This window comes from Pinus tabuliformis, chromosome 2_1 (genome assembly GCF_031772625.1).
Source record: "Pinus tabuliformis cultivar Carrire ecotype Pingquan chromosome 2_1, CPIR1, whole genome shotgun sequence".
Lineage (NCBI taxonomy): Eukaryota > Viridiplantae > Streptophyta > Pinopsida > Pinales > Pinaceae > Pinus > Pinus tabuliformis.
The window spans coordinates 998,778,579-998,788,596 of record NC_142299.1 but is presented as its reverse complement, the minus strand read 5'-3'; the positions used below and the strand labels follow the sequence as shown (position 1 = coordinate 998,788,596).

The 10,018-nt window shown below is 43.1% G+C and overlaps 1 protein-coding gene across 1 annotated transcript; it reads right to left on the bottom strand.

The window, feature by feature from the left end:
- Positions 1-1,595: 1,595 nt before the first annotated feature.
- Positions 1,596-5,069, bottom strand: LOC149203985 (uncharacterized). The gene is made up of 2 exons (XM_089402045.1): positions 3,281-5,069; positions 1,596-3,049 (listed from the first exon to the last, which is right to left on the bottom strand). Exons 1-2 carry the CDS (start codon positions 5,067-5,069, stop codon positions 1,596-1,598), a joined length of 3,243 nt encoding a protein of 1,080 aa, XP_089258171.1.
- Positions 5,070-10,018: the final 4,949 nt, after the last annotated feature.

Here is a 10,018-nt window from a genome sequence, read left to right as displayed (position 1 = left end):
TACATACGGGAGATGTTTCTGAAGTCTGAGGATCAAAAGTGGGTTCGCAGACCCATATTCCTCGTTGCTTCTTTTGATTTAAACAGAAAGCAAAACAAAGGCGACTATATTGCCTAACATAGGAACCACCTAACCAGCTAAATTTACAATGCATTCCTTATGGAAAATGTTGTGTGACTGAATCATCCGGATTCCTGACACTTGCCATGGTTGAAGCTTCCGCTTGGTAACTCTGGGTAAGGGAGCGGATGTGCTCCATAGCCGCCTCCAAGTGGCTGCATCTCTCTTTCAATGCTTCAATCTCATTCTTGCTTTTGTCCAATTTTTTGCGCGTTGAGTTCCTGTCTGCATGATAATCCTCTTGCAGCTCTTTCAGCTGCTTGGTCAGGCTGTTGATCATGATCGTGTGGGCCTTACACATATTGCAGTCCCTGTTGTTGAAAATGTTGTCCAAAAAGTTACCGGGTTGTGCCTGATCCGCTGGAGGATTCTGCTGTTCAGCCATTCTGTCAAACAGAGGATCGGAGCTTGAGGGCTGGGAAGACCCGTGAGGAGCTGTGATCGGGGCTATAGAGGAAGGAGAGGGGATGACACTGAGATGCTGACTCAGAAGATAGAAGAGCGACGTGCTCAGAGGGCCGAGAGTGAGCTTCGGGGATATGCCTGAGACACTGCTGCGGTCCAAAAACAAAGAAGTTAGCGAATATAAGCCAACATAGAATAGAACTATAGATACCAAGAGCGCGCTGCAGAGCTCTATCTCCTGATGAAGGATGAGGCCGTCCACGGGCTGCCTTCTGATGCTGGAGTCGAAATGCGGATGCGGAGCTTTCCCCAGAGCAGTGCGATTCCTTGGAGCCCGACTGCAATATATAATATCATGGAGGATCCGCATATGCTTGGGTCGATTCCGAAAGGATCTACTCTTGGGAGAGGAGAGGTCAGATGATTTGATTTGGCTGCTGACAAGGGGTGTGCGAAGGGAAAAGACACTAACCCATACCCTGAGAATGGCTGCGTGGATCAGATAATGAATCCCAAAGAGATATGAATCTATGATTATATTCAGGTCATGAGGGCGATTCGAATTTCGATGGTACCAGGTAGAGCAGAAAAGAGATTTGGGGAAGGGCCAAATACGGAGCGGATTATACCTGTGGTGACTAAGTTTCTTAGGAGAGGCGATGGGAGAGGCCCGCTTAGGGGATATCTTTCTCATAAACTGTGTCATTCTCCTTGACTTTACCTGTTTGCCTTCCTATAGCCTTGTTCGCTTGTTCATCTGCTTCCACATTGTTTGCTCTGAGGATGTGTTTGAAGGTGACATCGCCAAGAGACCTGATATTTTCCATTATCCTTACTCTGATGTTGTTTAATGCTGTTTGTCTGAAGTCTTTCCCAGAGGTTAATGCTGCTATGATGATAGCAGAATCGCCAAGAATTAATAGGTTTCTCAGGCCAAGTTTCCTGGCAGTGGAGGTCCCAAGAAAGAGGCTGTATGCCTCTGCCTTATTGTTTGTCATGATGCCTAGTCCCCATTCAAAAGTAACTATGTTTCTCCCTTGACAGTCCTTGATAACTCCACCTGCTCCCGCTTAGCCCGGGTTGTTCTTTGATGCCCCATCAAAGTGGAGGGTAGGGCGGTTTTGATTATGAATCCAGTTTTTGACTTCTTCCCTAGTCCCTCTTAGTTTCCAGTCCGTGTTCCTCTTCCCTGTATTTTCTTTCTTCTGAGTTCTCCTTCCACATTTGAATTTGCTGATCCACTCTTTGACTCTTGTATCCGTTGGTTCCAGTTCTGCCTGGTTAATGCCATTTGCCTCAATGGTCTCGGTGATAAGTGCCATCGTTTTGGCTAGAACGCTGGAGATGCTTGGCTTTTTGCTCTTAAAAATACACTTGTTTCTGGCAATCCATATTTGCCAGCAGAGATTGGCTGGGATGCTGATCCATATCCTTTTGACTAGACCCTTGCATTTGCCGGGATGAGGGTAGCTATTTCCCCATTGTTTCTGTAGGATAGTGATTTGGTTGGGAAGATCGCTGATGCTTAGGGGGTTAGTGATAAGATTCCAGCATGCTCTTGCAAAGTGGCAGTCTATAAAGAGGTGGTTAATACTTTCCTCTGCATCCTTACACATGCAGCAAATTGATGGGCCTTGAATGCCCTTCTTCCGGAGATTTTCAGCAGTAAGAATTTTACCATGCAGAAGGGTCCAATTAAAAAGCTTCACCTTTGGTATACACTCAGTTTTCCATATTGCTTTCTGGAGTGGCCAATTGTTAATTGCTGAGGCGTTTTGCAAAACTTTGTAGCCCTCTTGGACCGTGTAGTTACCCTCATTAGGGTCCGAAACAAATTTGTCTTCCTCCCTTCTGTTTGTGGGGGCAGAGCCTATAAGCGAATTCTTGAGCTCAACCCATAGGTTCTTAAGGTCATCAGGGAGGGGTAGAGGTCTCCAACCAGTCCAGCAGTTCTGATCCCAAAGAGAGATGTCATAAAGAGTTTTGATCTTTGCCTCTGCCATCCATCTTTGCAGTGGCCTGTAGTTAATGATCGTTGCCCTTGCCTCCTTGCCCATTATCCTGTCCTCCCATATATTGATATCCTTGCCATTACCCGGAGCTCTTGATATGCATGAATTAAGTTGAGGAAGAGTCTTTTTGATCAGCTTCCAAACAGGGGTACAATGTCTTTCAATGATGTTTCCTGCAAGGATGTTGCTTTTGATCCCATTTAAGTACTTCCTCTTGATGACCTCTGTCCACCAGGTCCCTTTCTCATTGAGAATTCTCCAGACCAATTTATAACCCATTGCCATGTTTGCTAGTCTTGGTATCCTGATTCTGAACCCTCCTTTTTCTAGGGGAAGAGTGACCTTGTCCCACTTCACCAAGCTAAACTTTTTTGTATCTTGCTTTCCTCCTTGCCACAGGAAACTTCTGATGATCAACTCCATGTGCTTGTGGATGCCCGCCGGGGCGAGTGTGGTAGCAAATTGATAGATTGGGAGGGCTGATAGTATGGCCTTTATGAGAATGGTTCTACCTGCCAAGTTTAGCTAATACACTCCCCAACTCTGAATTTTCCCTCTCAATTTCTCGATTAGTTTTGCCCAGATCTCAGCTTTGATTGTTTCCTTGGCTAAGGGGAGCCCTAAGTACATGAAGTGGGTCCAATTCCCTTGGGCAGGGATTTCCATGATTATGGAGATTCTCTGGGTTATGTTTCTTGGGACATTCCAGGTGTATATCATACACTTGTTGTTGTTTAGTTTGCCTCCTAAAGCTTGAAGGAAGAGTTCCAGAATTTTTTTGAATCTTCGGGCCATGATGCTAGAGGCTCCCCCTATTAGCAGAGTGTCATCTGCGAAAAGGGAGTGATTGATTCCCTTAGATCCTCTAACTATATCCACCCCTGTAATTTCTTTTAATTTGCGCTTATTCTCCAAATGTAAGCTGAGGGTTTCAGCCATAATAATGTAAAGAAAGGGTGACAACGGGCATCCCTGCCTCAATCCTCTTGAACTCTTGAAGGCAGTGCAGGGCCTTCCATTAATGAGTGGAGCTGTCCAATTGTGGGAAATGCATTCCATGACCCTGCTTGTAAAGGACTCTGAGATGCCAAATTTCAATAGGACTTCCTGAAGGAATGAGTGGTTTACTCGGTCGAAGGCGTTCGCCATGTCCAGCTTGATGATCATACCCCTCTCCTTCCTGGATAAACTGCTGTGAATTGCCTCCTGGATGAGAATGACATTGTCCGTTATGTGTCGCCTAGGAACAAAACCTCCTTGATTCTCGGATATGAGGGAGGGAAGGATTTTTTTTAGCCTGTGCGCCAAGATTTTAGTGATGATTTTGTAGGAAACGTTACACAGGGAAATAGGGCGGAATCTATCAAAAGATTGGGGATTTGGGTCTTTGGGGATAAGAGCTAAATGAGAGGACTTAATGCTGCTGCCCAGTTTGCATTTTGTAAAGAAGTTTTTTGCCATTCTAATATAATCTTTCTTAATAACTTCCCAATGGGTTTTGTAAAAGGCCACTGTAAATCCATCAGGGCCTGGAGCCTTATCCAATGGCATGCTGTGAATAGTCCTTTCTATTTCCTCCTTCGTGATCTCCTTTTCTAATTCTGCATTTTGTTCCTCTGAGATTTTGTTCTCTATTATATTTAGAAAATCCAGATTTTCTTTGTAATGGGGATCAGCAGATAGAAGATTTTGAAAGTGACGAGACGCTGCTTCCTTGATCTCCCCTTGCTCTGTTAGAACTCTGCCCTCCATTGCAATTTTCCCAATATTGTTCCCTGCTCTCCTCAGTTTGATACTGTTATGGAAGAAAGAGGTGTTCTTATCGCCTGATTTGAGCCAGAGGCACCTCGATTTTTGTCTTTGCTCTTCCTCTTCCGCTCGATTCTGCTTATACAGTTCCATGTACAATTCGTTTTCTTTCCTTAAGTCTTCTTCTGTGTCTTGGCCCTTCTCTGTTTCTTGATTCCACTCCTCAAGTTTCATTTGGAGGTCGATTTTCCTTTTTCCTTCCTCTGTTGCGAAAGTTCTGGCCCATTGCTTGATGGCTGTCCGTAGAATTTTGATCTTTGTCTCCCATATATAGTGCGGGGAGCCCATAATTTCTGTTGCCCATTTCTCCTTTACCAGGTTCTTGAAGTCTTCACTGTTTTCCCACGCTCTGTTATATTTAAAGGGTATTGGTCCCATATTTTCTCCTTTAACCAGATGCAGTGCCACTGGTTTATGATCTGATATATATCCTTGTATTACTGTGCTTTGGATCCTAGAAAAGTTGGCCACAATTCTTTCTTGAACCAAAATACGGTCCAGCCTCTCTTTGATGTTGTTTTTACCAGTTCTCTTGTTTGACCATGTGAAGCGCCCGTTCTGAGGGGGAATGTCCACGAGGCTGTGAGTTTGGATGATTTTTTCTAATGCATCCCTTGAGGGATCTGCAAAAAAATTTCCCCCCATCTTCTCTTCCGCATTTCTTATTAAGTTCAGGTCTCCTCCCAGGAAGATATTTCTGTCCTGAGCATTCATTAATTCCATGATGATTGACTCCCAGCAAGAGGCTTTTTCTCTATAGTGGGGGGGTGCGTAGACATTGTATATTGTGTATTATTCAGTCTGAATATTATCAACCATATTAACAGTAAACAGGTGCAGTAAAATAGAACAGATCATCACAAATAAGTCACACACATGAACACCATGATATAAGGTGGAAACCCAATGTGGGAGAAAACCACCTGCTGCAAGTCATCTCAATCTTCTTCTTAATAAGAAAATCCTTTTACAATATTTATGTACTAGTGCAGTCTTATACCAGTACGCAGGCTTCTACCTGCAGAGAGCTACAACCCTCTCTCATTCTCCAGTCTCTCCTAGAAGGGAGCTACAACCCCCATAGTTCTTGTACTAGCCGATCCATTTACTAGTACGCAGGCTGCTACCTGCTACAATGCTCCAAAGTTTTCAACTGCTACTAGAAGGGAGCTACCACCCCCTTAGCTCTTGTACTAGCTAAGATACTAGTACGTAGGCGCCGACCTACAATCTTCTCTCCTCCAGGTACCACGTTTCATGCATTTTCAGACTGGATACTCCTGAAGCACAACACATAATCTGAAAGGCCACGTTTCATCCAATTTTCATACTGGTCCCATTAATATCATTGAAGCACATAATCAATCAATCTTCTGAATCACCCAAACACCAGATCAATACATATACAAGGATAATATATGTGTTAGCACCCATATCTAGTCCATCAGATCACATAAATATGAGTCATTATGATCCTGATCCAATATTAGTTCTCATCCATCAATACTGAAGCTAAACACAATCAACCAAACAGGATATGCAGAATACTGACACCTTTAAACTGTCATCAGAACCCATCAACAACCAGAACCACCTGTGACTTCAAATATCATAGCTCAAATTGTATACGCTACTACAATGAACCAAACCTGCATATATACGTGCTTACACCAAAGCCAACCCATGTACAGATCTATAAATATTCAAACATGACTTGCAGCGATTTCAAACTTAAGTTATACCCAGTTCAGATCATTTTCAATATACAGATCTAGAATAAGCATAATCAAATATATAGAGATAGTTCATTTCAAACCATTTGATCCCGATCTATCCTTAGATCTTGTTCTCCATCAACCGGTGAGATCCCTCTTTAGCTCAGATCCAGATCTGCACCATAACCCAATCACAGTATTCCAGATCTAGCACTTATCAGATATTCAGATAATTCAGATGATACTTTGCCAAATGATCTCCTTCCTCTTTTATAGTCTTAGGCCTTCCACAATACCACGGTCCAAAACCATAGGATCAAAAAACTGTTGGACTAATACCATGAACCAACCATGAAAGAGCGTGAGATCAATACTTTTGGATGCAATACCATGAGCCAAAACCATAGGATCAAAAACTGTAGGACTAATACCATGAACCAACCATGAAAGTGCATGAGATCAACACTTTTGGATGCAATACCATGGACCAAAACCATAGGATCAAAAACTGTCGGACTAATACCATGAGCCACCATGAAAGTGCGTGAAATTTTCTCTTCATGAAAGGAACTTTTCTCTGCATGAAAGTGCGTGAACTTTTTCTCTACATGAAATAAACTTTTCTCTGCATAAAAGTGCGTGAACTTTTCTCTCCATGAAATAAACTTTTCTCTGCATAAAAGTGCGTGAACTTTTCTCTCCATGAAATAAACTTTTCTCTGCATAAAAGTGCGTGAACTTTTCTCTACATGAAATAAACTTTTCTCTGCATAAAAGTGCGTGAACTTTTCTCTACATGGAATAAACTTTTCTCTACATAAAAGTGCGTGAACTTTTCTCTACATGGAATAAACTTTTCTCTGCATAAAAGTGCGTGAACCTTTCTCTACATGGAATAAAATTTTCTCTGCATAAAAGTGCGTGAACTTTTCTCTAAACTTTTCTCTGCATAAAAGTGCGTTAACTTTTCTCTACATGAAGGAAACTTTGTTGCACTATAATTTATCAAATAAATTTGCTGCACTATAATTTATCATTTGTGTGATTTGCCATCAAGGACAACACTTGTCTCATAATGCCAACAATCTCCCCCTTTGGACTTGTCATACTGAGAATTGTCATCTGATATCTCTTCCGTAGATTCATCTAGATATATATAAGTGAGTTGATCTTCTATGAGTTGTTTGCCATCAAGTACAACACATGCATCATAATGCCAACATCACATTCTGTCAATTGACGGATGCCGATATCACATTATTGTAAAACCCCAGTATTTCCCTAATATGAATCTTGCACCTTTATGTTTTTCAGAAATGGCAGATCGCTGAGTTACGTCAATGTCACCTGATACCAAACACCGATAAAGGATTTCACGATATAATGGCAAGTGTCAACATCACGTGAACAAATGTTTGAAAATTAAATGACCACTCTTTGTAGTTCTAATTTCGAGGTTTTTTGATGATTTGGAATAATTTTGAGTTACCGTGAAATGATTTTCCATAAGACTCGCATTGAACTGATATGACTCTTTGCATCTTTCGAGTTCTTGCTGCCTATCTTGGCTTGTTTCTTAATAGTTAAATTCCAATAAAGAGCAGTTAAAGGACATGTCAAGGATAATCAAGGCGAGAAGAAAGTCTGTAATTCAGCAAGAACCAATCTTGCCCCCTGAAGAAGTGTCTGAGATGTCTCCTTTGTTTACAGATACTACATGCACTCTGGATGTAGGTTCCTCCTCCTCAGAGGCAATATACAAACTATTTGAGGATGAAAATCCAAGAATAATCGAGAAATGGATTGCTACTGCTGCTGACTTTCCTCTAGATAATAATAATGCATGGAATGATGTGGCCAATTCATTTCTCCACAGAATTGTTGCTCGCCCCAAAATTCTGCCATATACAGATATGGTAAGATGGGTGTTGGAGAGGTAAATCCCCTCTACGGATAGAGGCGATCCCTACTAGCCCAGCAGGGGTCTAGCAACAATCAATCAATGCTACTATGCATGTTCCTAATTGCAATTAAACAAGAGGTAAAGAGCACCTACTTGGATTCCAGCGCTGTCGTTTGATGAAGAGATGCCACCTTCACTTTTTCGCTCTGGCTGGTCACGATCCTCCGCGATCTCCGCGAATAGACACCTGCGCACACGAAGAGGGAACAAACACAAGCGTGAAATCTAATAAAAGCAACTATACATCAGTCAGAAAAGATGTAATTCACATTAACCATTGCATAGACAAATGAGAATGGAACAATAATAGTAGTCATCTATTATTAATCAAACAGAGAAGAGTACAACCAAATGTTCTGACATCGGTAACCTTCTCAGGAGGGGCCAGTCAGCAAGTGTCTCAAGCATTCACCTTTGGAAATGATTCTCCCAAGACAAGAAACTCTCTCTCTCACACAAGCAACACAACACAACCTTCCCTAAGCTATCATGCACTTCCACACTTATCACACCAAATACCTATAGTAGCAGCAATCTGAGCACTATAAGCTCTACACAATCCAAGCTATTCCAAACTAGCTGCCCATGGCAATGGTGGAAGTTTATATAGGAGAGGGAGCCTCCTAAAATGGTGGAAGGATGAGCTTATCTTCAAGGGAAGTAGTTGCAAAGGGTCGAACAGACATGCCATAGCAGGGAGTCGATACTCACAAGGCCAACAACCAATTCTGGAGTTATCTGGAAGGCTGGCTGTTGGAACAAATTCGCTAAAACTGGATCAGCGCGGGTGCATAACTGGTCTGGCGCGCTGACGTCGCAAAGACATAATGGAAAAGGCCATGTCAGCGCGGGTAGGTACAAACAGGGGCTGCGCTGGTCATGAAATTCGATCAGCGCGGGAAAGGCGTGTGCTTCCGCGCTGGCAGCGCGTGCGGTCTGTTATAAAGCGCTAGTCATCACGGATATTTTAGAAACAGACGCGCTGATGAGGAAAACTTTGGAAAAGTGGGTTTTTGGCCAGTTCAGAAGGCATGAACTTGATTATTGTGAAATCCAGACACAGTAGGGTGACTGACAGGGAGACAGTGACAAATTACTGTGTAACAGATGCCCCCTAAAGCATGAAGACCGAGAGAGTGGGAGGGGTGAAATGCTTTACAACCCTCGCCGAACTGGAACACCACCAGGAAGGACCAAATATCTCTGATAATCAAGTACATGCAGTCTAGGCATGGGCGCAGCCATCCGAAAGACATGCGAAAAGGTCTGTGGAATGGACGCAGCCACCCAGCTAAAGAGACCAGAATAATGATAAGGTATGGTCGCAGCCATCCATGAAGACTCAGGTATGGGCGCAGCCATGCATCAATGAGTCATGTAATGATCATCCACAAAATCGCAACCTGGACCATAACAGACAGAGATCCAGGGTCTTGCGCTCCGTCCCGACCCGAACAAGTACAAGTCCAAGCATGCGAATACATGAGCTGAAGTCGAACATGCATGAACATCGTCTGATTACCAGTCAATGATGAAAACTGTTAACAGACGCGAGAGGTACCACCAATAATGACAATGGTCCTCAAGGTACTATTGGTACAAGCCGCGGAGTGTGAATCAATGAGCTGGCGTCGAACACCCACAGAATCATTCGATCGGAGGCCAATAATGAAAACCTCGCGTCGAACACGAAGAACCTGCCATTGAGGCATGCAGGCTCTAAGGAACCTGAAGGGAGTCTCTAGGTCACCTTCCCGGATAATGAGCTGAAGTCGACAGGAAGTGACCTTGATCGACGGTGGGCCATAATGTTTCCCACATCATCGACACGAGACAGAGGTAAAATGATTTGTGTGAGATAGCAGAGGGGGTTGTATTATTGCAGAGGTCAACTTCTCTTGAACATATCGGCGGCACTACAGTGGATTTGGCAGTATTTGACATCAAATGAGCAGAGGGTATGATGATGGTGGCAATGAGCAAATGAGAGGCCA

Coding starts and splice junctions, on each gene's coding strand:
- LOC149203985 (XM_089402045.1), bottom strand. CDS start 5,069: ATGGAATTAATGAATGCTCAGGACAGAAATATCTTCCTGGGAGGAGAC. Junction 3,050..3,280: donor CTTCCTTCAAGCTTTAGGAG/GCAAACTAAACA, acceptor TAAACTTGGCAG/GTAGAACCATTCTCATAAAG.